Genomic DNA, 27,593 nt, shown 5'->3' on the forward strand with positions numbered 1-27,593 from the left:
CCTAGGAAGTAAACACATAGAGAAGCAGATACATGAGGAAGAAAAGAAGGCTCAAATGGACACAGCAGAGGCCCCAGGAAGAGAGATAAGCCGTCGACCTGATAGTCTACACCTGGTCTTGTGGAGAAAGCAGAGCAGCTGAGTCTGGAGAGAAACGAGCCCCGAGGAGAAGCCCCAGAAGCCTGAACCCCTGCAGATGTTGGCAGCCATCTTGCTCCAACATGTGGCAACAGACTTTGGTGAGGGAAGTAACTTATGCTTTATGGCCTGGTAACTGTAAGCTTCTACTGCAGAAAAATATCCTTCATAAAAACTAACTGATTTCTGGTATTTTGCATCAGCACCCTTTTGGCTGCCTAATACAATGAGGAATATGGCAAACTGCTGTCTTTAGAAGCTAGGAAATTGGCTATACTAGCAAAATAAGCTACCTCAAAATTGGTGATATTGAAAGTGATTTGTTTGTTTTAGACCTGCAGATGCCAAGTGCTAAGAAAATGCTTATTGTTAGTTTTTTGTTTTTTGGGGTTTTTGAAAAATATTTATTTTTTTTATTTCTCTCCCCCCCGCCCCAATTGTCTACTCTTTGTGTCCATTCACTGTGTGTTCTTCTGTGTCTGCTTGTATTCTTGTCAGCGGCACCCGGAATCTGTGTCTCATTTTCTTGTGGCATCTTGCTGCGTCAGCTCTCCCGTGTGTGCGGTGCCACTCCTGGGCAGGCTGGACTTTCTTTCGTGCTGGGTGGCTCTCCTTACAGGGCACACTCCTTGTGCATGGGGCTCCCCTACACAGGGGACACCCATGCATGGCACGGCACTCCTTGCGTGAACCAGCACTGCGCATGGGCCAGCTCACCACCTGGGTCAGGAGGCCTGGGGTTTGAACCTTGGACCTCCCATGTGGTAGGCGGACGCCCTATCCTTTGGGCCAAATCCACTTCCTGTTAATTTTTCTCTTACTTCTCTCTGCCACAGCAGATATCAAATTAGGGTAGGTAAATCCTTAAGCAAACTCCTCTTATTTTTGTACTCCACCAGTTATTTAATTTTATTACAAGGAAAACACATCAGCCCTAATGAGATAGGTGTGAATATTCTGAACATCTGTGCACTCACCGGCTCAAATGGCAGGACCATGTCATCTCTAATTCCATATTTTGCTCTTAAGGCCTACAAAAAATTCACAAATAAACACTAATTAACAATACTTTATTGGTATAAACAATGAGAAAAGCAACCTCCAAATTGTTCCTTTTTTAATTCAACTGAGCTATACCCACTCTGCTCCAAACACTTTGAAAGTCTTATTTGTTCTCTACTTTTACAGAGAGCACATTTTCAACTTTACCTAATACCTCATGAAGGGATCTATGACCTTTAAAATGTCAACATGTTAAGCTACAGTGGATGGCTTAACAATGAAACTAGACAACCTAAGGCAAAAATTCACACACACAATCATTTAATCATATTCTAGTTTGCAATGAAAACGTGATTGTCAGAAAATTTTTTCGAAAGTCCTATGAACTGTTATTTTCAAAATTCGAAACATAGGGAAATATATAAATATCAAGAAACAGGTTAGAGACAGCAGTTTAATGACAAATGTATGGCTTTTAGCCTAGTTTCATCGTGTAGTTCAGTGATACATAACCAATGAGATGACAGTGAAGAAAAAACATGAAACTCAAACTCACTTGCTTTTTCTTCAAGTCTTTGAGGGCAGCGTTATCATCGGGAGAGTCAGAAGGAACACTTGTGACCACACCAGTGCCTTATAAAAGAATGGAATTAACTAATACAGCCAGAATGTGATGACTATAATATTTTTAGAAAGAAAGAAACTCTTTACCTTTATCCTCCTTTATGGTGAGCATTGGGAGAACATAGATGACTTTATAGGATGTTAAAGGTGCAGAAAGCAATGCTCCAAGAATTTCCTGTTTAAGAAAAAGGTTAGCATAAAAGGTGAAGAAACCTAATTTTTTTTCACAAATTAGATCACCCTTATCATGCATCAATATATTTTATAAAATATTTTCTAACAGTAGTTATATTCTGATTGCATTTTTAAATACATTTTCACTATTTTTATTAGAGAAGTTGTATGTTTACAGAAAATTGATACAGAAAATAGAGTTCCTGTAAACCCCCCCCCAGTTTTCCCTATTATTTTCCTATTTCTCCCATTATTTTCACTTTTTAAACAAAAATTATTTCTCTCTCCTCCCCATTGTTTGTGCTCACTGTCTATCTTCTTTCTTTTTTTTTTTTTTAATGAGGCACTGGAAACCAAACCCCAGGCCTCCCATGTGGGAGGGAGGCACCTAATCACTTGAAGCCACCTCTGCTCCCTGTTTCTTTTATCTCTCATTATGTTTCCTCACTGTGTTTCTTGGTTGTGTCATCTCACTGCATCATCTTGTTGCCGCACCAACCTGTCCCGTCAGCTTGCTGTCTTGCTCATCTTCTTTAGAGGCACCACAGTAACCAAACCGGGACCCCTCCCCACCTGTGTGGTAGGCAGGAGCTCAATCACTTGAGCTACATCCGCTTCCCTATTATTTTCCCTTTAACACTTTACATTAATGTGGTAGTTCTGTTTCATCAAATTTCAACAATTGATAAGAGAATATTAATATCATTATTCTATTAGCTATGGTCCATAGAATAATCATAATTTTAACTTAAAATTTAAATTTAACAGCAAATGAAGTTAATACTTTCCCTGAGAAGCTAGTAATCAAAAATTTATGAATTAAAACAAAATCTCTTTGGTAATGGATGATGGTAATGGTAGTACAACATTTTAATATAATTAATACCACTGAATTTTACCCTTAAGAATGGTCAAAATAGTAAACTTTATGTTACATATATATGTTACAGTAATACAATTTTTAAAAATTAAAAAAATAAACTCATTCTTTTATACCTACTAGACTAAAAATAATTTAAATAATTATAATACTCCCATCTAGCAGGGTGATGATGAAATGAGTACACTAATAAATTGCTTGCGACATTATATTCTATAAAGAAAATACAGGAATCCACAGCAAGTCACAGAAATGTTCAAACAACTTGGACCCAACAACCCAATCTTAGGAATTTACCAGAAAAGGGAAAAAAAATTCCCATTGGGAAGTCTGTCCTTTGCTCTTTTAACTATGCTAGCAAAACCTATAAATGACTAAAATTGCCAATATACCAACAAGATGGAATACTATATATCCACTTAAAATTATAATTATAAACACTACACAAAAATTAAAAAGGTATTTCTAACTTCTTTTGGAAAAAAAATCAGAAGATCCATCAATCCTGTACCCATAGTTAATATGATGACAGTTACAACTGCATGTTAGCTAAGGAATGCACTTTTCAATTCCATACAGGTTCCCCTCTTCCATTTTATTCATCTCTGTAAACCGTCCTCATGGAATTTGCAGTCATATAGATAAAGGCTAAATCTTTTAACAATTTTAAAGGTTGAAAGGTATTTTCTAATTTATACCATCCGTTTTCCTTACTCCAGAATTTGCTCAGATTAACATGAGAAGTTCCATTAAGAATAGGAAAAAGAAAACTATTATTACTATTTACAAGAACTTCTCAAACAGAACTCCAACATGAGGAACTAAAGAGATGTGGCAGCACTGCTTATAGCAGGAAAAGACAAGAAAAAATTTAAATATCTAACAGAATGATTAAATGAGTGGTACAGCCACACGATGGAATATCACATAGCTGGAAAAAAAAGGACAATGAAACTATTTACCTACTGATATAAAGACCGCCAAATATAATTAAGAAAAAAGAAAGCAAGGTACAGAACACAGTGTATAAACTATATTGCCATTTGTGTAAAAAAAAAAGAAGGGAGTCAAGAATATATATATATATATATATATATATATATATATATATATATATTTTTTTTTTTTTTTTTTGCTTGTGTATATGTGAAATATTTCTGGAAATATATATAAGACATTACTGACTGCCTCTGGGAAAGAGAATGGAATAAATAGGAGACAGAGGTAACAGACTATACTATTTGGTATCTTTTGAATCTTGAATTATATGAATGTATAACAAGTAAAAAACAAGATCACCAGTAAATAATAAATAAAGAAAGTTTAAAAAAGAAATTGAGGGAAACAGATGTGGCTCAACCAACTGGGCTCCCATCTACCATATAGGAGGTCCAGGGCCTCCTGGTGAAAGCAAGCCAGCCCACGTGGTGAACTGGCCCACATGGATTGCCAACCCACGAGAGAATGCCGCACTACACAGGAGTGCCCCTGTGTGAATGCTGCCAGTGCAGGAAAGCTGCCCCATGTAGGAGTGCTGGACGACACTGAGAGCTGGGGCAACAAGATGACGCAACAAGAGACGCAGAGGAGAAAAAATAAGAAAACATAGCAGAACAGGGAGTTAAGGTGGTGCAAGAGAGTAATCACCTCTCTCCCACTCTAGAAGGTCCCAGGATTGGTTCTTGGAGCTGCCTAATGAGAATACAAGCAGACATAGAAGAACACACAGCAAATGGACACAGAGAGCTGACAATGGGGAGAATGGGAGGGGGGATAAATGTAAAAATAAATAAATAATCTTAAAAAAAAATTTTGAGGGAAGTGGATGTGCCGCGAGCAATTGGGTGCCTGCCTACCACATGGGAAGTCCGGAGTTCAGCTCCTGGTGCCTCCTAAAGACGAGCAAGACAGTAAGAGGATGTAATGGGCTGGCAAAGCAAGCTGATGCAACGAGATGACTCAATGAAATGACACAATGAGGAAACATAACAAGAAAATACAATGAGAGACTCAACAAGCAGGGAAGGAGAAGTGGCTCAAGTGATTGGGTGCCTCCCTCCCACATGGGAGACCCCAGGTTCAGTTTCTGATGGCTCCTTAAAAAAAAAAAAAAAAAGGAAATGAGAAGACATAGAGAGCACACAATGAACAGAGAGCCAAGAGCGAGTGCAGTGAGAAGTAGGGGAGTAATAAATAATAAAACATAAAAAGGAAAAGAAATTGAGATGTTGCTCTAATTCTGTTATCAAAATATCACAGACTGGCATTTACTAAAGGAAATAAAACACACACAGGAATACTGATAATTAAGTATATAAACTGTAGGGATAAGAGCTAGGTAACCATCTGGATTTTAATTAATAAATCAACCATAACTTCCTTTTCAGAAATGCAGATAGTATTAAAAAAAAGTAATATTATGTCACGCTCACTTCAGTAGCAAATATACTAAAATTGGAATGATACAGAAAAGATTAGCATGGTCCCTATGTAAGATGACATGCAAATTCATGAAGCATTTCCTGTTTTTAATAGGGTAGTACATGGGAACTCTTTTATGCATAATTTTTCTGTAAACCTACAACTTTTCTAATAATTTTTTAGTTAAATTTTTTAAAAAGTAATATAATGTTTAATGCAGCCAGTAAATTTCTTGGGGAGGACTATCTGTATTTTTAAACCAGCTATTTTTATTAAATTGAAACATAAGGTTTGAAATTACAATTCTGTCATATGATGAATATGACATAGCCTCAAAAAAGAAAAACTATTCCTACATGCAACATGTATGAATCTCACAGACATAATGTTGAGTATAAGAAGCTAACTGCGGGAAAGTGCATTGGAAGAGAGGGATGAGTACTGACTTGGAATGGGACATGAGAGCGCCAACTGCAGTGCTAGAAATGTCTTATACCTTGATTTGGGCATGTACATGAGTGTATACACATAGGAAAGTGCATCAAAATATACACTTAAGAACTGCACACTTTTCTATGTATATACCTTAATTAAAAATATTAGGGAGTGAATGTAGCTCAGTGGTTGAATGCCTGCCTCCCATGTACAAGGTGCTAGATTCAATGCCTGGTACCTCCTTAAAAAAAAAAAAAAGAGCACACACACACAAAATTGTTAAAAATGCTCCTCTGAAGCATCACTTTTAAAATTTTTCACTGAATGTATACACTGAAACAAAGTCTGCTACCCAACTTACCTCTCCCATTAATTCCTTAACAACAGGCACCACTCCATCGTCTTTGGTAAAGCCCTGGTATGACATATTCCTGGCAGCTCTTTGGGTGCAGATGAATATATCACCATTCACTGTCTCAAACCCAATGTACTTCAGATCAGGGCGAACCCAACAGTTTGTCTGTCCAAACATGGTCTCAGGTCTGAGAGTAGCAGCTACCAAGAAGATGTTTTTCCCTTTCAGGCCACTAAGAAGAAATATATATAGTTATGTAAAAAATAAGTTGTGGTGTGGATACTACCATAACTATCTGGCAGTATAGAAAAAGTAATAATTCTTTGGCAGACTTACCTTAATTTAGATGGATATGGCTCAAGCACTTTCATTTTGATTAAAGTATATTCCTGAGGTCCAACTCCCTAAACAAATTTTAAAAAACAAAAATTTGAGGAAAAGTCATGTATTAAACTTACTAATTTATATGAGAGATTTGATTTAAATTTCTAAAATGAGTTCTTGCATTGTTAGAATGATTTCTTCTTTCAACAGACTGCCAGTGCTCTTCTGACCACATCCACAAGGAATTCTAGGGGACTTGGAGTAATAAGCCAGAATGGTATTTGCCAAAACAGGAGTCAGAAGATACAACCGACATCAATCCTGTCCCCCAAGACAGGTCCTACAGAGCAGTCATCACAAACATACAATGGACCATGAGTCAGATGATGTGTGTCCTACACCTAGGTTGGCCACTTACTAATGGCTTGACCCAAAGAGTCACAATCACTCTAAGCTTTCATTTCCTCTTCTGTAAAATAATCATGCTGTGCCTTACATAGGACTGTCCTGAGGAACATGTAAGATGATAGGAAAATGCTTGAAAAATTGTGAAGTACTATTGAAATTCAGGATATTACTACTATCAGCTATATTAAAACTTTACTGGGTCTTCTCACATCTTTCAAAACTTTAATCAGGGAAGCAGCTGTGGCTCAAGCAATTGAGCTCCTATTTACCATATGGAAGACCTGGATTTGACCCCCAGGACCTCTTGGTAAAAAACAAAAAAAGGTGTCCCAGACTTGCACGGAGAGGCACAGGCCCCCCCACCCTACCGCCCCCTACGTGGCAAAGTGACGCACCAAAAAGGCAATGATACAACCAGATTTTTTTAAAAAACTTTAATCAACTCCCTTTTCTATCAGATATGATATCAGAAATGAAGGCTTATTTTGAAAAGTTAACCACACTTAGTCACTAAACAACAAATACATTCAAAGGTGGCATTGAAATATGATGCACTCATAGGCGCTCATAAGTTCAGACTCTGGCACTGTCAATAATTTACTGGGCCAAGGCTTTAGACAAATCACTTACCCTTGCTTTACTCAAGTATTACAGGGAATAAAGTTATTGACATGTCCTATAGCAATGTAGGGTAAACTTATATCATACATGGCTAGAATTCATACATTGGAAATAATCAAGTAGTAGATATAAACAGAATCTGTGTAGATTAGCTAGGCAAACATCTTGCCTTTCCCCCCACTCTCTTTTTAGAGCAATGTATTCTCCATATAAAGCTTCTCAAGCCTTAACACACATAGGAATCACATTGAAAGCCTGTTAGAAAAGATTCCTTCGAGAGCCAATGTGGCTCAGTGGTTCAGTGTCAGCTTCCCACATATGAGGTCCTGGGTTCAATCCCCAGCCCTGGTACCTCAAAAAAAAAAAAAAAATCTACAAAATTGTGTAAATTATACTTCAGAGTTGGCAGCAATGCTTCAATATGTGTTCCTCAATTTTAGCAAATGTATCACATTAATGAAAGATGTTGTTAATGTGGGAAAGTGTGGGAGGGGGAGAAGGTAGGGCATAAGGGATTCCCCTATATTTTTAATGTAACATTTACGTAATCTAAAGCTTCTTTAAAAATTAAAATTAAAAATTTTAAAAATAAAATAAAAAAAGGGAAAAAAAAAAGAGATTCTTGGGCCCTACCAGAACTTTTGATTCAGAAGCTTGGTTTCCCAGAAAGCTCCCTAGGAATGCTGATGCAGCTGATCCTTGGACCACTCTTGGAGTAGCAAGGCCCTAGAGTGGATACAAATACCTATACTGATATTCTACCTTCCTCTTCACATCTACCTGAGTATCATGCCTATATAACTCAGTTATTTTTAGTTTTTGATCTATTTCTTAAACTCTGTTACCACATTAAGGATTATTAAAATGGCTATTCTATGTCACAAACAATTACCTCTCCAGTTTGTCTGTCATGATCCATACAAGGTTGTCCATCTTTTGGAGAATAAATGGTATACCTAAAAAATAAGTAAGTGACAAATACTATAATATTTGAGTTTTTAACATATTTGCAAGTGTTACTCCTTATATCTTACCAGTATTTCTTCTAGTTAAAACATCTAACAGTATCATGTCTACATCTGTTATTTATGCTTTTACAGGCAGTTCTATAGTCAGTCTAATTATTCAATGAAAGCTTTCTTCCTTCATCAAAGGTAATACCATTGAAAAATATGCATTGATCTTGGCTTTGTGTTATGAAGCAAAAGATTATAAAATATAATTTCACTTATGAAATGCAAATAGCTTCTATTTAACTCACATAATGAAGAGAAAATCTCAAACATATATAGAACAAAAGTATAAATTAAAACACAAATAATTTAATTATTTTTCTGCTTGGATGGGAATATTGAAGAGAACCTTTGGTAAGATCATAAATCCAACACTCCCATTCTCCCTGATTTTATTTGTCACAAACACTAAACAGCTCAGAAAATAAGACAGTGGCAAGAGAAAAAGGGGAGCAAAAGATACAAGAGAACTAAAAGAAAAATAAATCATAAAAAGCAAAAGGATAATGGGGAAAAGTAGGCAATGAATTATGATGCAGAATTATATGATTTTTGCTTTATTTATGATGAAGGACAACAAACTTACCGCTTTCCAAATTTAATTTTGTTTCTTTCTCTTAATGTTAAAAACTGCCACCTGACAAATGAATCATAGTAAGGATTAACATCAGTGGTGATGAAAGAACGACGCCAGTCTACCTACAGGAGAAAGGAAAAGTCAAATACTAAGAAACATAGTGTCTATAAATAAGAATTCCTATTAATCAATTATTTTATTTGCTCTTCTACTTTTTAATTTTCCAATCTAGAAATAGATCAATTATTAAAATAAAAACATTATTCCAGTTCCATTTATTATATACTCCTAAAACTGTTATATTAAATTAATAAATTATACTATTTATATTTATATAACACACTTATATATTTATATACATATAATATAAATATTAATTTATATAACAGACATGTAGGGAGTTATACTTAGAAATAATCACCTTTATGTATTCTTAAATGTTCAAATTAAACTTTGTCTTCCTTCATATTCTTTTAATAGAATTCCTTTCCACTAATTACTAGTATACTGTTATAATATATATTCTAATACAATAAATGTTAAAGAACATCATTGTTTATATCAAGAGTTATTAGGCTATTTACTAATAGCATTACCCATTCATTAGTAAAATACAAGTGGAATATATTATTCTGAATTAAGAATTAGTTTAAATGTCAAATAATGACACAAATATAAATGCTTTCTTCATATTTTGTTATATTATGAGGGTGATGGGGCATACTTTCAAACCCATTCTCTTCAGATCTTGAATAGCCAGTGGTGGAAAATAATCAAGCCAATGTTCTGCCTCAGAAAATTTTACTATCTCTTCATCAGACAGACCAAGGGATTTCATAATGCTCCACTGATATTTAGAAGATCCAGCTTTAGCAGTAGCCTTACTCTGAAAAAAACCAGCAAAAACAAAACCCCATCAAAGACCAAATATTTCTTTCAAAATATAGCTCAAGAAAGTGCCTATCTTCACAGTATACCTTCATAGTAATACCATCAAATTATATATTTTTACTTTTTCTCATTATTGCTAATTTAAAATTTTTATCTTCTCTACATGATAAAATGTAACCAACTATATGAGAGATGCTCAATAACCTCTTCACTTGCCTAAAAGATGTTCTGAGAGAGGAAGTTCCTTTGATCTTTTCTTTCACTAAAGTCACTTAACTCCTCTTAATTTAGAGTAAATAAGGGGAAGTGGATTTGGCCGAACAGATAGAGCATCCACCTACCACATGGGAGGTCCAACGCTCAAACCCCAGGCCTCCTGACCTGTGATGAGCTGGCCCATGTGCAGCGTTGATGTGTGCAAGGGGTGCCGTGCCACGCATGGGTGTCCCCCGTGCAGGGGAGCCCCACGAGCAAGGAGTGCATCCCATAAGGAGAGCTGCCCAGCACGAACAAAGTGCAGCCTGCCCAGGAGTGGCACCGCACACATGGAGAGCTGATGCAGCAAGATGACACAACAAAACGAGACACAGGTTTTTGGTGCCATTGACACAAGTGGAACACCGAAGAATACACAGTGAATGGACACAGCAGACAACTGGGGAGGAGGGCATGGAAGGGGAGAGAAATAAGTAAAAAAGAAATCTTTAAAAAAAAAATAGAGTAAATAAGTATGTAACTCAATACAAAATATGACTTCTCTTCTAATTAGTCAAGATATGGTATTTGATGATACCAAACTCTATTGATTCTAAAAAATAAAGACTATTCTCCATGAAAAAAAAAAAGCCTCTAAATAAGAAATAATCTTCATAAATGTTCTACCTATATAGTCTTAACAACAAGTAACAACTATTTGGAGATTTTAAAATACTGAACATCTAAATAAGTGGTTTACAGTACTAATTCTCACCATGATTACCCATTAGAATAACCTACTTTCTATTTATTAATTTTTATGTTTGTTGAAAATGTAACACATGCACAGGGTATAAAATTTTAAAGGGTCAAAAGAGCATATATACAGTGAAAAAAAAATTTTTAAACCCTATGTGTCAGCTAAGATCCAGCTGTGACCCCTTTTTCTCTCTTTTTTTTTTAAAGATTTATTTTTTATTTATTTCTCTCCCCTTCCTCCCCTCCCCTCCCCAGTTGTCTGCTCTCTGTGTCCATTTGCTGTGTGTTCTTCTGCGACCACTTCCATCCTTATCAGCGGTACCAGGAATCTGTGTTTCTTTTTGTTGCGTCATCTAGCTGTGTCAGCTCTCTGTGTGTGCGGAGCCATTCTTGGGCAAGCTGCACTTTCCTTCGCGCTGGGCGGCTCTCCCCAAGGGGCACTTGCACATGGGGCTCCCCTATGCGGGAGACACCCGTGTAGCATGGCACTCTTTGCGCACATCAGCACTGAACATGGGCCAGCTCCACATGGGTCAAGGAGGCCCGAGGTTTGAACCGTGGACCTCCCATGTGGTAGGCGGACACCCTATCCATTGGGCCAAGTCCACTTCCCTATAAAGTAAAAATTAATTTCCATTTCATTCCTGTCCTCTATGTGTCCAGCTGCCAGCTTTGAAGTATCCAATGTACCAGGATCTTGCATACCCTTCCAGAAATATTCTCAACATATTCAAATATAAATGTAAACATATAATATACACTTGTTCTTAGTTGCACACAATATGAACATTGCTTTTTTGTCAATATATAACAACTTATCGCAAAGATCATTCCATCTCAGTTCATACAGTTTTCTCATTCATTTTCAAGGTGGCATAATATCAAATTTTATGGATATACAATAATTTATTCAGCTAGCCCCTACTGAAGAACATGTAAGACTGCTTCTAATCTGCTGCTGCATCAAATAATACTGCAATGAATAATCTTGTAATTTCACACTTGTACAAGATAAATTTCTAACATGTATATTTTTAATGCTGACAGATATCCAAATTTGCAGTTTGCCCTTTCACAAGCCACATGTGGGAATGCCTTCTTCTCCAGACCCTTGAAAACGCTATTTTCTTCCTTTTTGCTATTTGTCAATCTCACAAGTAAAAAATATTATCTCATTATAATTTTATTTCAGCATTTCTCATGTATTACTAAGGTAGATCATCTTTCTGTGATTAAATTTGTTTTTTCTTTCTGGGACCTATTCTTCACATCTAATTTTCGAAGAGGTTTTTGGTCTTTTCTCTTAGCGATTTATAGATTTCATTTGGAAAACAGCCCTTTGTGATAAGAGTTGCAAATATTTTTCCAGGTTTTTATTCTTTGCCATTGTTCCTGTCTTTTTATCTTGTAGAAATTCATTATTAATGTACTGGTTTTTCAATTTTTTTTACAGCTCTAATTTTATGTCAAACTCAAATGGTCTTCCCTATTACAAGATTATAAAAATATTCTCCCATGATTTCTTCAAATACTTAACAGTTTTCACTTTTTAATTTTACATCTCTCAACCATTAAGAAATTTATGTTGATGTATGAAGGTGACATTAAGATCCAAGTTCACTTTTTTCAGATGAATACCCATTTGTATCACATGTATTGAATAATCTCCCTCTTCCTATTTATTTTAAAAGCCAACTCTATTAAACACACAAATGGATTTGGGTCTATTTTTGGAATTCATTTTTTGGTTCTGTCTATTCAGATGGAATGTCATTAACAGTATATTTTTAAGCTATGATTAATTTCCTCGCATTATTTTAAGATATCAAAATTTTTATGGGGAAGCGATTAAGGATTTGGCGCAATGGATAGGGTGTCTGCCTACCACATGGGAGGCCCAAGGATCAAACTCAGGGCCTCCTGACCCGTGTGATGAGCTGGCCATGCGCACTGCTGATGTGTGCGAGATGCGCCCTGCCACACAGGGATATCCCCCGTGTAGGGGTGCCCCACGCGCAAGGAGAGCCGCCCCGCGCGTAAAAAGTGAAGCCTGCACAGGAGTGGGGCCACACACACAGAGAGCTGATGCAGCAAGATGATGCAACAAAAAGAGACAAAGATTCCTGGCACTGCTGACAAGAATGCAAGCAGACACAGAAGAACACACAGTGAATGGACACAGAGAGCAGACAACTGGGTTGGGGGGCAGGGAAGGGGAAGGAAATAAATAAAAAATAAATAAATCTTAAAAAAAAAATTTTTTATGGCTCTTGCTGCTGGTTTATTTTTCCATAGAAACTTGAGAAAAAGCTGACAAGTTCAAAAACATCCAGATGGTGTTTCTGTGGGATTTCATTAAATTTATAGATTAACTTGAGAATTTACATTTTTATGTCAATATATAAGAACATGGTATGCCTATTTGTTTAGAACATGGTATGCCTTTCTATTTGTTTAGATTTTCTTGTGTACTTTAATAGTATTTTAAAACTGTCTTCCCATAGATCTTGTTCTTTTCTTCATAAATTTGTTCCCAGATAGTTTGTTTTCTGTTACAATTGTAAATGGGGTAGAGACTTTTAAAAACACTTATGCGGGAAGCAGATGTGGCTCAAGTGATAAGGCCTCCGCCTACCATATGGGAGGACCTGGGTTTGATCCCCGTGGCCTTCTGGTGAAGAAGAAAAAGAGAAAACGTGCCCACACGGCAAGCTGAATGCCCATGCAGTGAGCCAGTACCCATACAAGTGAGTCATGCAAAGATGATGATGCAACAACAAAAAAAAAATAGAGAAGAAGGGGACAGTCAAGGTGAAGACAGCATAAACCAGGAACTGATGTGGCACAATTGACAGAGAACCTCTCTCCACATCAGAGGTTCCCAGGATTGAATCCCGGTGAATCCTGGAGGAGAAAGACAAGAAGAGGAAGCAAAAAGAGAAATAGATATAGAAGATCACACAGCAAATGGGCACAGACAACAAAAGCAGCAGGGTGGGGCAGGGGGAAGGGAAGGAAAAAATAAGAAAAAAATAAAAAGTAAAAACACATATGCCTCTCCCTGCATGGTAAAGATTCTGTTTAGCATCAGGGGTGTGGCCTAAATATCTGTTGGGTTTGTTCCCAACACCCCTCTTCACAAAGATCATTTAGAAAGGTAAAAAGGACTGAGCATCACTAGTTAAGGGAAAAAAAATTATCAAGATTTTGTAAATGATAGCATTATTCCCCCCAGCACATCCTCTAATCCGAATGTTTTATGAAGATCACTGCATAACATTCAAGGACCACAATAATTTTAAGTGAATAAGACACTTGATAATTTTTTAAATTCCAAAAAATCACTATGTCAGAGCCCTGCTGGAATTAGATGGACTATTTTACTGTGAAGTCAGGATATTCACCAGGCCTCTGACATCAATGATAACTTAGATGGGTGAAACTATAAAGAACTACCAGTCACAAAGATAAGCTCTCAGTTCCAAACCTTCTCTATTTACTTTTCTTCCAATACCAACATACATCTTTTTTGGTTATGAATATGCTACTCAAGAAATTTTCTATCTTTTCCAATATATACAACTTTAAAATGGCAACTAAATGCAGAGTTTGGAAAAAGGGAGAAAGGCTGATCAATAAAAAGGTAGCAAAAGGGAATTTGAAGAGCATGGAATTGTTCTGTATAGTACTGTTATGGTAAAACTTTACTTCATGCATGCCAAACCCACAGACCTATACACCACAAAGAATGAATTTCACAGTATGTAAACTTAAAAAATATCAACTAGGGGAAACGGATGCGGCTCAATTGTTAAGAGTGTCCGCCTCCTTCCATATACGAGGTCCAGAGTTCGAACTCAGGGCCTCCTGGCCTGTGTGTAAGCTGGCCCACGTGCAGTGCTGCTGTGCGCAAGGAGTGCCATGACACACAGGGGCACTCCCCACATAGGAGAGCCCCATGCACAAGGAGTGCGCCCCACAAGGAGAGCTGCCCCATGCGAAAAAATTGCAGCCTGCCTAGGAGTGGTGCCACACACATGGTGAGCTGACACAGCAAGAAGACGCACCAAAAGAGACACAGATTCCCAGTGCCTCTGAGAATGCAAGCAGCCACAGAAGAACACACAAAGAATGGACACAAGAGAGCAGACAATGGGGGTTGGGGGGGAAGGGGAGAGAAATTTTAAAAAATAAATCTTAAAAAAAAAAAAAAATCAACTAGGATATTAGAGGAACCCAAGATTGAATGCAGACTATGACAAATAAACCTAACTTTATAATAAATATATAACATACCCACAATGAAGGAGTGGGGAAGAAAGGAGCTGACTTAAGTAACATTGGTAAAGTGTATAGACTAGATACTAAAGACAAAAAACACTGTGCTTTAGTTGGTTAAAGTGTTTCTCCCAGAGATATAGGTCAGTAATTCTAAAACAACTTTACTAGTAGACTATGACTGAACAAATAAATACTGTAGATAAGGAGAGAGAGGTTTCTCATTGTTGGAGAAAAGTCACAAATAAGCAAAGGGAGAATACTAGTATGAGCCCCTGGTGCTATAATAGAACTGGAGGTATTAATGTGAATTTTTTATATAGATAGAGAGAGAGAGAGAGAGATAATATGTATACATGGGTTAGTGGGCATATATATACTTCCTTGCTCTTTCGACTGAGAGGGCTAGAAGTGACATCCTAGGAGCAACGAGCATACGTAGTACTTAGATCTTTGTTCCTAAACACTTTTCTCCAATAAAAGGAGCCAAAGCTTCTTGGAGAAGTTGTTGATTCCACAACTGAGATGGGGAAAATACAAGATGAGCCTGGGCATCTTATGGCATGAGAAAGTAAAAAAGTACTATAAAAAAAAAAAAAAGAAAGAAAATAAAGGAAATGATGGAAGCATGACAAACTGACACAGGAACCAACCTAAAGGAGCTCCCAATGGCCAGTTAGGACAATTTTAACAGCAGTAACAAAACAAATAAAACATACACACATAAATATTTGATAGTATAGGATCATAACTCAAAGAATAAATTCATATCTATGAATCCACACTGATGTTTTTTTAAAAGATTGAATAAATGGGAAAGAAAGGCAACTCTTTCTTTCAAAAGAATTCCAAATAATAAATGTAGACATAATGAGGGAAATGGAAAATCACTGTTAGAAAACTTTAGTAATCACTGTTGCAGGCAAAATCCACTCATGACTAATAAAATTAGTGAGCAAAAATTTTAAAAGAAACAGGATATGATTTCTATAGCCATGAAGTATCTCTCCCAAAATATATATTAATTACAATGGAAAACAGAGAGTCTTTATAGAGGAAAAACTGGCAGACACCACTTAAATCAAATGATCAAGGTTAACATCAGGAAGCGGACTTGGCCCAGTGGTTAGGGCGTCCGTCTACCACATGGGAGGTCCACGGTTCAAACCCCGGGCCTCCTTGACCAGTGTGCAGCTGGCCCATGCGCAGTGCTGATATGCACAAAGACTGCTCTGCTATGCAGGGGTGTCCCCCGCGTAGGGGATCCCCACACACAAGGAGTGCGCCCCGTAAGGAGAGCCACCCAGCGCAAAAGAAAGTACAGCCTGCCCAGGAATGGCGCCGCATACATGGAGAGCTGACACAACAGGATGATGCAACAAAAAGAAACAGATTCCCATGCTGCTGAAAAGAACAGAAGTGGACAAAGTAGAAGACATAGCAAATAGACACAGAGAACAGAGAACCGGGGCGGGGGGGAAGGGGAGAGAAATAAATAAATAAAATAAATCTTAAAAAAAAAAAAAAGGTTAATATCAGCAGTAATAAAACATATCAACATCTATACTTCCTGATATGCTACACTAAGAAGGATATACCACCTCTCTGGTATGCTTCCCAAAAATCAGTAACTTTAATCTAATCATGAGAAAACATTGGACACACACAAATTGATAGACATTCTAGAAATAATCTAACCAGTAATCTTTCAAAGGGCCAAGGTTAGGAAGACAACAAAAGAGAGAGGAACTGTTATACATCAGAGAAGACTAAAGCAACATGACAACTACATACAATGTGGGATGTGGGATTACAATCCTGGATCAGACCTTGGAACTCTAGAATAAGGACATTTGTGAAAAAACCGGCAAAATCCAAATAAAGTCTGCAGTTTCATAAGTAGTATTGTACCAATGTTAACTTCTTAGTTTTAATGATTGTACCACGGTTATAGAAGATGTTACACAAGGGGAACTAGGTACAGATTATAAAGTAACTCTCATATTTTGTAACTCTTCTGTTAAGTCAAAAATTATTTCAAGGTAAAGGGATAAAAATACTTCAGTGAAATGCACTGTCTTAGTTCCCTTTTCAATGAGTTCAGATGTAAAACTGTAGTCAAGGAGTCTCAAGAGAAACTGAGAGCAATCATTTGCCATACCTTACGTACAAATTAGGGTTCAATGTCAGTATGTAAATTCAAAATTATGTGTAATAACGTTTACGTAATCTAAGTATATTCTTAAAAAATGAAAAGTATATTAAAAAACCACACACACAAAAATAAATTCAATTACTTCCTGGAAAAAAAAAATTAAGTGTAGTCCTCCAAACTGTTTAAATTGTACCTCTCTCTCTCTCTCTGCTGAGGAATAGAGATGAATAGAGAATATATATGTGTAGGTGATATGGTTTAACTGCACATTAAAAATAATCTGAAACACTGGTCTGTAGATGGGCTATTGTTAATATAAGGAAAGCATCTTTACACACAGGCAAATCTGCCTAGTATGAAAATTCAGATATTAAAAATCCCATTTAGTATAAGATGAACAACATGGCACACTGAACTAATGCTGCAAATACATAGAAACACTAGGAGAAAAAAATTAACAGGAAAAAAATTTGAATACCAAGTTTGGAATGAAAAAGAAAATTCCCACTTCTGAAAATAAAAGCACCTACACCTAGTTTGGTAAGAAGATAAGCTGCTGCTGCAGTGGCACATGGTGGGTATCGATATAAACAGTGCTTGGCAAGGCAAAGTGCGAGAAGTGAGACCCACCAGAAAGCCAGCATCCTGAAGGTCGCCACCTCCACAAGAAGAAGATCAGGGGGAAAAAAATCATTTCAAAGATAATTATAAAAAGGAAAAAGGAAAAAAAAGGCAATAAAAAAAGCAGAAATTTAATTTTTTGGTTTGGTTCTTCTTAAAAGAACAGGAAAAAAAAAAAAGAAAAGCAACTAAAAACATAAAAAGTACAGAATTTTGTATGGTGTGTGAATATATCTCAATAAAACTGCTTTTTAAAAAAGTACAGACGTCTTCACCAAGAGTCGCCATGGTTTCCTGCTTCAACAGCACTTGAATGGAACCTGGTGCTCGCCCATCTCAGCCAGCCACCCCCAGCTGTCTTCCACCATCCTTCTAGTGTCATTCTAATGTCGCGCAGCCACCGCCACTGCTCCACAGCCACCCGCATGACAACCACATGCCTGACGCAGGTGCACCAGAACTACAACCAGGACTCGGAGGCCGCCATCAACTGCCAGATCAACCTGGAGCTCTATGCCGCTTACGTCTACCTGTTGATGTTTTACTACTTTGACTGTGATGATGTGGCTTTGAAGAATTTGACAAATATTTTCTTCACCAATCTTATGAGGAGAGGGAACATGCTGAGAAACTAATGAAGCTGCAGAACCAACAAGGCAGTAGAATCTTCCTTTATGATATCAAGAAACCAGAACAAGACGATTGGGGTGCAGGCTGAACGCAATGCAGTGTGCATTATACTTGGAAAAAAGGGTGAATCAGTCACTACTGGAACTGTACAAACTGGCCACTGACAAAAACGACCTCCACTTGTGTGACTTCACTGAGACCCATTACCTGAATAAGCAGGTAACACCCATCAAATAACTGTAACCAACTTGTGCAAGATGGGGGCCCCAGATTCTGGCTTGGCAGAGTATCTCTTTGACAAGCACACTCTGGGAAGCAGTGATGATGAGAGCTAAATTTTATGTCGGCTTCCCCATAGCCACAGGGTAGCGCATGTATGTTGGGTTTACCTTTTCTATAAATTTTATCAACATCCACCTGTTCTTTCATTGGTACCATTTCTTCAAATAAAGTAATTTGGTACCCCAAAAAAAAAAAAAGCACAGAATGCCTGTTATGTGCCAGGCACTGTGCTAGTGTTGAAAATACACATGTAAATCAGCCAAAAACAGACATAAAACTTTTGCCAACATACATATTAACAACCACCAAACCTTTTTTCCTTTAGCTTTATCTTTAATCATTTTATCTTCTGTTTTAACATTGATTTCTTCTTCTTCCTCTTCATCTGGAAATTCAGGAGGACAACCATACAGCTCCATTTCTCGTTTCAACTTATCAGCACACGCCTATAATAAAACATTAGAGATAATGAAGTTTGAAATTCAAGGTTGAAGCCATTTGAGTTTGTTTTGTTTCTATGTTGTTATTGTTTCTATGGTCAACTAAAATAGACTCTTCAAGTTTTTTTGAATACTTCTATACATATCTGATCATTATAGAAAACTCAAATGACACAAATAATGTATCTCAAAATTTGCTAATTTACAAATTAGTATTTTACCTCATTTACTCAGGAAGTATTTATTCACCACCCAGAGAACACAACATAGTATACTATATGCTAGACAACAGAAGAACAAAAATATAAAGACATCGCTTTTATCATTTTGAATATTAACATTAATAACTGTTTTTCAATTTAGAGATTACTATCACAAACACTTTATTAGTTATTATCAAAACCTGCTTGGTAAATAGGACAGTTATTAAATTAGAAAAAAGACACTGTGAGATAAAGTGATTTATCCATTATAAAGCTAGTAAACTGAAGAACTAAGACATGTATCTGGGCTTTCCACTCTAGCTCTTCCCAATTATACCAAAAGTTCACTGTCAAAAACAAAGAGGACACCAAGCAGACAGTGTCAGAGTTATAAGAAAAATGCAATTATGAATTCTAAAGAGGAGGTGGGGCTCTCTGTACAGAAAAAGTTCTGTTACTATATAAAGAAAGAAAAACAGAATTAGAAATGTACCAGTACAATAATTGAAACAGGCAAGAATCACCAAAGGATGATTCTAAAATCATTGGGCTACTGGGTATCAGGATATTCTCCACTTTCAAAGTATCATCTCACAGATAACTTTTAAATAACAAAGGGAAAATAGTACCCTTAGAATGAAGAAAGCTGGCAGGTATCATCTAAACCAAGTGATCAAACTCAATGTCACCATAACAGGACAAACTGCTATTATATACCTTTTAATGTGATACAACAGGAAGTTTATACTTTATCAATGTAATATTCTTGTCAAAATGTTTAACCCAAATTCAATCATGAAGAAGGAATCAGAAAATTCAGTTATGGGACATTCTACAAAATAAGTGGCCTAGACTCTTCAAAAAATGTCAATGTCATAACAAACAACTAAAAGATACTAAAGCGAATCGATAACTATATGCAATGCATGATCCACAAAATTAAAATTAAAAGTAAAAAAGTGCTATAAAAGACATTTGGGGACAACTGGAGAAATATGAATATAGATTATATAAAGATGATAATATTACATGAATATTAAATTTCTTCAAGGGGATAATGGGGCATGATTATATTATAAAGAAACCTGTCTCCATCTCTGGAGACACATGCTGAAGTATTTAGGGGTGGCATGTCTGCATATCATGATGTCTGCACCTTAATTTCAAAGGGACTATAGAAGAAATAGGAAAGCTTGTGTGTGTGTGTGTGTGTTCGCATTAAAAGTCAGAACCAAAGCAAATGTGGTAAATATTAACGTTCGGTAATTATAGATAAAGGGTATATGGGTGTTCACTGTACTATTCTTTTACCTTTTCTGTAAATTTGACATTTTCCAAAATAAAAAAATTGGAGAATAAAAAGAAATGGGAGTTTAAACCTCCTATTTCCTAATCTTATTACATTTAGGGAATCCCTTCAACTCTATTTTCTTACCCATTCTTGATTGAAAATTATTTCTAACATAAATTTATGGCAGAAAAAGACATTTACAAAAATGTTCAAAATATGATACTACAACTGTTTATTACCTTATGTCAACATTCTATATATGGACAAAATATTGTGCATTTTACTTAGTAGTTATTATTCAATTCAAACAGAGACATAAATATGTAATCAAAAGACATTAAATGTAATCTATCTTTTAAAAAATAAAAAATATTAAAAGAAAAAAAAGACATTAAAATTACTTAGAAATCACTTAGACCTTAATGTGTGCCCTTTATTTAAGTACTTCTTGAAATGTTTTTTATTAATTTTCACTATAATAAATTCCATTCACTTTACAAAATACTTTAATATAATAACAGTATTTGAAAATCCTATTTCAAGGTCTTGAATTGGATATTATTCAATTTACTCTAAGCTAACAAGTGTAGAAACCAATCCCATAAGCAATCTTACCTTAATAGGCATGCCAGTGCAGTGTAAGCCAAAGGGAAACAGACACCTTTTTCCTTTCAATGTCTGGTAACCTACTGCAAACTACAGAAAGAAAATAAAATTCAAATTACAAAATACTAGATGAATAGAAAAGGTTGACTTCTCACAAAGAACATCAGTTTAACATTCCTCTTCATATCTTTGTTTAGAATACCAGTTAGATTTTAGTTATACCAAAATACTAGTTCACTATTCTTTTTTTCTGTCTTTTTACCCACCTAGGAATTACATATGAACAAACCCAGACCCCTGCACACATATACACACATAGCATATGAAACTTAAATATAAAAATTTATTTAATTAAATATAAAAGTTACATTTATAATTAAGGAATTCTAAGGTCCCCTATAAATTCTATAAATGCCACTTTATTGAAAACAGTATTTAATAATAAAGACCCTCTATCCCCTTATCTTCAACACAGAGGAAGCTTTACCTCACATTTGGATAAAGAAAACGTGTGTCCCAAATGAAGGCGTCCATTCATATATGGATATGGAAAGGTTACAAAGTACTTGCCCTTGCTGCAAAACAAGCATGTGAAAAAGAAAGTACAGATAATAATTTTTAAGTTTCTTTTACAATAAGAGGGTAGGGTAGAAAGGATGCCTGATATAAGTCGTTTAAGTTGTAGCTATCTAAAAGACATTTTAAATTAAATTTATAAATCCAGAAATTAAAAGTTCTCTAAAATCAAAACTTAGTTTTATTTTAGAAAGAACAAGACTTTTTGTAGGTGTCTATTAAATAAATATCATTATAGCAAATATTGGTGGTTTGACTAAAATACTTGAGTAAAAATAATATACTAAATAAATTTTTTAATAACCAGATATGCTTAGGAATCTGGATCAATTTAATACTTTACAAATTAAATGAGATTTATTTTCATTAAAATATATAGTGTAATCAAAGCCACTCAGATAAAATAAAACATCCTCAATATTATATGGTATGCAGTAAATTCACTTAACAAAACACCTTAATTACAACTGCATAATTATGCTATACTCTTTTCTCTTTATGAATCATGTATAATTAACACATATATATAAGTTACGAAATAAAATCAAATGAACACCTGTAATAGACTATACAACTGATGATCACATTGAAGCTACCTGTGTTCTTCTCCACTCACTCAAAAACAAACCACCATCCTTAAATATGCATTTATCATTTCCTTGCTTTTGTAATAGTTTGCACATGTTTAAACAATACATAATTTAGTGTCCCTCACTTTAAGCTTTATTAAGAAATGGTATGCTTCATATGTTAATAGAACTCTGAAATATGTTTTTTCACTCAATGTTGTATTTGTTTCTTCAAGCTTCTTGCATATAGCCATAATCCATTCTTTTGCACTGAATTCTTTTCAGTTCACCTTTGGTTCCTTTAAATTACCTTAAAGTTGACCAAAATTCTAGATCCAAATAGAAGCTTCAAATCATAGTTTTACACCAGATACTTTGTAGTACAGCAAATTATTTTTCTTTAGAATTTTTTTTTCATTAGTTTAGTAGCAAGGGGGATGGACTTTGGAATCAGAAATTCCTGCTCTAGAGACATCTGGACACTATAAGCAGGACAGACAAGCTCAGGCATTCACTGCCCTGCCAGTGGTTCTTATTCTGGAATCTATATTCCCCTGTGTAACAGAATTAGACTCATTTATAGTTTTCCTACACATGGCTCTTCTGCTCCTTTTATTTGAACTTATAATTAGCATTAGTTAAATATATATCCCAGAGACTTAAATCTTTGGTCTGTCCATGTGCCAGTTGAGCCCTGAATCTCAGCAGAGTTGCAACATCTACTATCTAGTTCATTGGATTCACCCAGGACAACTAACAAGGAGATGATAATGGACAACGCCCTTCCCAAGGAACAGAGTGTGTCTGCAACTGCAAGCAAGATAGTTCCATACATGTGCCCTATGGGACCTCAACCCCCTCTCAATTAGAAACAGAGTGGGGGGAAGCGGATTTGACCCAATGGATAGGGCGTCCGTCTACCACATGGGAGGTCTGTGGTTCAAACGCGAGGCTTCCTTGATCCGTGTGGAGCTGGCCCACGTGCAATGCTGATGCGCGCAAGGAGTGCCCTGCCATGCAGGGGTGTCCCCGTGTAGGGGAGCCCCATGTTCAAGGAGTGTGCCCCATAAAGAGAGCTGCCCAGCACAAACAAAGTGCAGCCTGCCCAGGAATGGCACTGCATGCACGGAGAGCTGATGCAGCAAGATGACACAACAAAAAGAGACACAGATTCCCCGTGCCACTGACAATCCAAGTGGACACAGAACAACACACAGTGAATGAACACAGGAAGCAGAAAACTGGGGGGGGGGGGGGGGGGAGGGGGAGGTAAGAGAGAGAAATAAATCTTTACCAAAAAAAAACAAAAAAAAAAATGAGTGGGCATCACTACACTGGTCGAACTTTTACCATTGATATAAAGGCAGTGGTCACCAGAGGTTTTGAAGGGAGGTAAAGGGAAGAATAGGTGTAAGGTGGGGTATTTTCAGGACATTGGAATTGTCTAGTATGACAATGCAATGACAATACAGGCCATTAAATATTTTCTCATAACCTACAAAAGTGTGCAGGATAGAACGTAAACTATAATGTAAACTATAGTCCACAATTTGGTTAGAAGCAACGCTTTAATATGTCTTCATCAATTGTAACGAATGTACTACCTTCATGAAGGATGGTGTTAATGTGGGAAAATGTGGGAGGGGGAGCAGGTGGGGCATATCAGAATCCCCTATATTTTTTATGTAATATTTATGTAATCTAAAGCTTTTTTAAAAATAAAAAAGTAAAAAATTGGGAAGTGGATGTGGTTCAAGCAGCTGGGCACGTGCCTACCACATGAGAGGTCCCAGGTTTAGTTCCCCATGCCTCCTAAAGACAAGCAAGACAAAGAGCTGACACAATGGGCTGGCGTGACAAGCTGGCACGGTGAGCTGACACAACAAGATGATGCAATGAGATGACACAACAAGGAAACACAACAAGAGACACAACAAGTAGGGACCAGATGTGGCTCATGCAATTAGGCACCTACCTCCCACATGGGAGGTCCCAGGTTTGGTTCCTGGTGCCTCCTAAAAAAAGAAACAAGCAGATACAGAGAGCACACAACTAACAAACACAGATAGCAGAGAGTGAGTACAAACAATGGGGGGGGCAGGAAGGAAGAAATAAAATCTTTGGGGAAAAAAAAAAATAAGGAAAGAAAACTCTGAAATGAGCCCAGGCCCTGTCAATTCCTAGGTTTGCAATGCTGAGCTGGATACTTGGCCTCTCTGTACCTCTGCATCTTCATTTATAAAATAGGGATATCACTAACATTAAGGATACTAAGAAAATAAAATTTGAATACGCATGTAAAAACTTGGCATATTTCCTCCACATAGCAAGTGTTCAATATAAGCTGCTATTATAATCATTATTGTTATTACTATATTTCCTGAATTCTAAGAAGCACATTTTTCTACATTTCAGCATATCTGAAATTGGGATGCACCTTATAGTTGATGTATATATTTATTGTGGTAGTATTTTGTTTTTCTCCAATAAAAGCTGTTATTATCTAATGTTTGTCTTACAATCACTGATCTGTCAGCATCAAGGCAGTACAGAATTTATGAAATAGCTCTTCAATACAGAAATCCTTAAAATTAATATTTTGTGTCTCTGGAGATAATTATCACTATAATATGCGCCTCTCTAATAGAATAATTTCCTTTTATCAGGCAGCAACAATAAAACTTTAAAACATTCTCTATTATATATAAAATCCTTATATGTGATAGTATTTTTTTTTTTTTTGAGGTTCTGTAGCCAGAGATAAAACCTGGGACCTTGTATATGAGAAGCTCGCACTCAACCACTGAGCCATATCAGCTCCCTAAAACCCATACATATGAAAAATGCTAGTTTTAAAAAAACCACATGCACCTTTGTATAGGCAAAATTCCTTTAAAAATTCCATAGGAAAAAAAATTCTAATTTGAAATGCAGAGTACAGAAGTCACCTCCTTAACCCCTAATTCAAACAATATAAATACGACCTGCCTTATCCTTTTCACAGTACTCTCTATTCTTTTGGTTATTATAATGTCAGTGGTTTTAGAAACACGATGTGAAGAACTTCACAACCGATTTCTCACCTGCTCCGCTTCTCTAAATCACATGCATTGACCTCAAACACCTTCTCGGTATCCCATTTCTGTTGGATTTCTTTTTCAATTTTCTTCAAAAAGTCCACTTTGGCTGTTCCTTTTCTTTCCTATAGGACACAAAAGAGATAGAATAACCCATTTCAGTGGGTTTGCTTTAAAAAAAAGAAAAAAAAAGAATTAGGTTCACAAAGAACAGAGCTAATCACTGACAGATCAATTTTTCCATGGTTATCTTTTTTTTTTTTTAAGATTTATTTTATTTCTCTCCCCTTCCCCACCCTGCCCCAGTTGTCTGTTCTCTGTGTCCATTTTGCTGTGTGTTCTTTGTCCGCTTCTGTTGTTGTCAGCAGCATGGGAATCTGCTTTCTTTTTTTTGTTGCGTCATCTTGCTGTGTCAGTTCTCCGTGTGTGTGGCACCATTCCTGGGCAGGCTGCACTTTCTTTCGTGCTGGGTGGCTCTCCCTATGGGCACACTCCTTGTGCGTGGAGCTCCCCTACACAGGGGACACCCCTGAGTGGCAGGGCACTCCTTGCGCGCATCAGCACTGCGCATGCACCAGTTGCACACGGGTCAAGGAGGCCCGGGGTTTGAACCACGGACCTCCCATGTGGTAGATGGATGCCCTAACCACTGGGCCAAGTCTGCTTCCCTTCCATGGTTATCTTGAAGTTTAAATAAGTAAGATTAAAAATTAGGATTATCAAACTTCAAACCTCGGGAAACGGACTTTGGCCCAGTGGTTAGGGCGTCCGTCTACCACATGGGAGGTCCGCGGTTCAAGCCCCGGGCCTCCTTGACCCGTGTGGAGCTGGCCCATGCGCAGTGCTGATGCGCGCAAGGAGTGCCGTGCCGCACAGGGGTGTCCCCCGCGTAGGGGAGCCCCACGCGCAAGGAGTGCACCCATAAGGAGAGCCGCCCAGCGCGAAGGAGGGAGCAGCCTGCCGAGGAATGGCGCCGCCCACACTTCCCGTGCCGCTGAGGACAACAGAAGCGGACAAAGAAACAAGACGCAGCAAAAAGACACAGAAAACAGACAACCGGGGGAGGGGAGGGGAATTAAATAAAAAAAAAAAACAAAAAAAACTTCAAACCTCAAAGGAATGGTTAAAGGATCACTGAAATATGTAAAACGTTTTTAACACTTTTTAAAAATGAGATGTTACAATGTACTACTGTTGTCAAATACTCATATTTAGATAAAATATAGGAATACTCAGAAAAATACAAGATGGCAAAGGACCTGCTCACCCAACTGCAACTATGATCTCCCCTTCCCCCCAAAAGAAGACTGAGGTCCAATGTATGGAAGTTCAGGGGAGAATTAATCATCCACATGTGCTTTTTCAAGGAAGCTGTTGAACAATGGCTTTCCAAAATGGTTAACAAACTGTTCATGTGAAATTAAAACAATGAGCATACAATGAGCAAAAACCAAAAATGAGCAGGGAGCAGACATGGCTCAAGCAGTTGAGTGCCCACCCCCCACACGTGAGGCCCTGGGTTTGATTCCCAGTGCCTCCTAAAGAAAAACAGACACGCAAAAATTTTAAAAATTACAAAAGGAAAAAAAAAGCAGACAATAAGCACAAACCATGAGCAAAAAAAAAAGCAAAAACAACAAACAGGCGGCGGACTTGGCCCAGTGGTTAGGGCGTCCGTCTACCACATGGGAGGTCCACGGTTCAAACCCCGGGTCTCCTTGACCCATGTGGAGCTGGCCCATGCGCAGTGCTGATGCGTGCAAGGAGTGCGGTGCCACGCAGAGGTGTCCCCCGCGTAGGGGAGCCCCACGCACAAGGAGTGCACCCCGTAAGGAGAGGTGCCCAGAGCAAAACAAAGTGCAGCCTGCCCAGGAACGGTGCCTCCCACTCAGAGAGCTGACAGAACAAGATGACGCAACAAAAAAACAGATTCCCATGCCACTGACAACAACAGAAGCGAACAAAGAATATGCAGCAAATAGACACAGAGAACAGACAACCAGGGTGGGGGGGGGGAAGGGGAGAGAAATAAATAAATAAATCTTTAA

The 27,593-nt window shown here is 37.1% G+C and overlaps 1 protein-coding gene and 1 non-coding gene across 2 annotated transcripts in view; one reads left to right on the top strand and one right to left on the bottom strand.

Annotated features, from left to right (window-relative positions):
* Positions 1–27,593, bottom strand: part of LARS1 (leucyl-tRNA synthetase 1) — a 75,570-nt gene that overhangs the window by 37,362 nt on the left and 10,615 nt on the right. The window contains exons 2-13 of the mRNA XM_058280294.1: positions 25,552–25,670; positions 21,811–21,898; positions 21,333–21,413; positions 19,095–19,229; positions 9,697–9,858; positions 8,982–9,094; positions 8,275–8,338; positions 6,366–6,433; positions 6,036–6,261; positions 1,852–1,939; positions 1,697–1,773; positions 1,116–1,169 (exon numbers count right to left, since the gene is read on the bottom strand). Of these exons, the coding sequence (XP_058136277.1) occupies positions 1,116–1,169; positions 1,697–1,773; positions 1,852–1,939; positions 6,036–6,261; positions 6,366–6,433; positions 8,275–8,338; positions 8,982–9,094; positions 9,697–9,858; positions 19,095–19,229; positions 21,333–21,413; positions 21,811–21,898; positions 25,552–25,670 (1,275 nt within the window). The remainder of the gene's footprint in view (positions 1–1,115; positions 1,170–1,696; positions 1,774–1,851; positions 1,940–6,035; positions 6,262–6,365; positions 6,434–8,274; positions 8,339–8,981; positions 9,095–9,696; positions 9,859–19,094; positions 19,230–21,332; positions 21,414–21,810; positions 21,899–25,551; positions 25,671–27,593) is intronic.
* Positions 5,247–5,348, top strand: LOC111760045 (U6 spliceosomal RNA). The gene has a single exon (XR_002793846.1). It is a non-coding gene; the product is annotated as a U6 spliceosomal RNA (small nuclear RNA).

The sequence above is a fragment of the Dasypus novemcinctus genome, chromosome 2, assembly GCF_030445035.2.
Source record: "Dasypus novemcinctus isolate mDasNov1 chromosome 2, mDasNov1.1.hap2, whole genome shotgun sequence".
In the NCBI taxonomy this organism is placed as follows: Eukaryota; Metazoa; Chordata; class Mammalia; order Cingulata; family Dasypodidae; genus Dasypus; species Dasypus novemcinctus.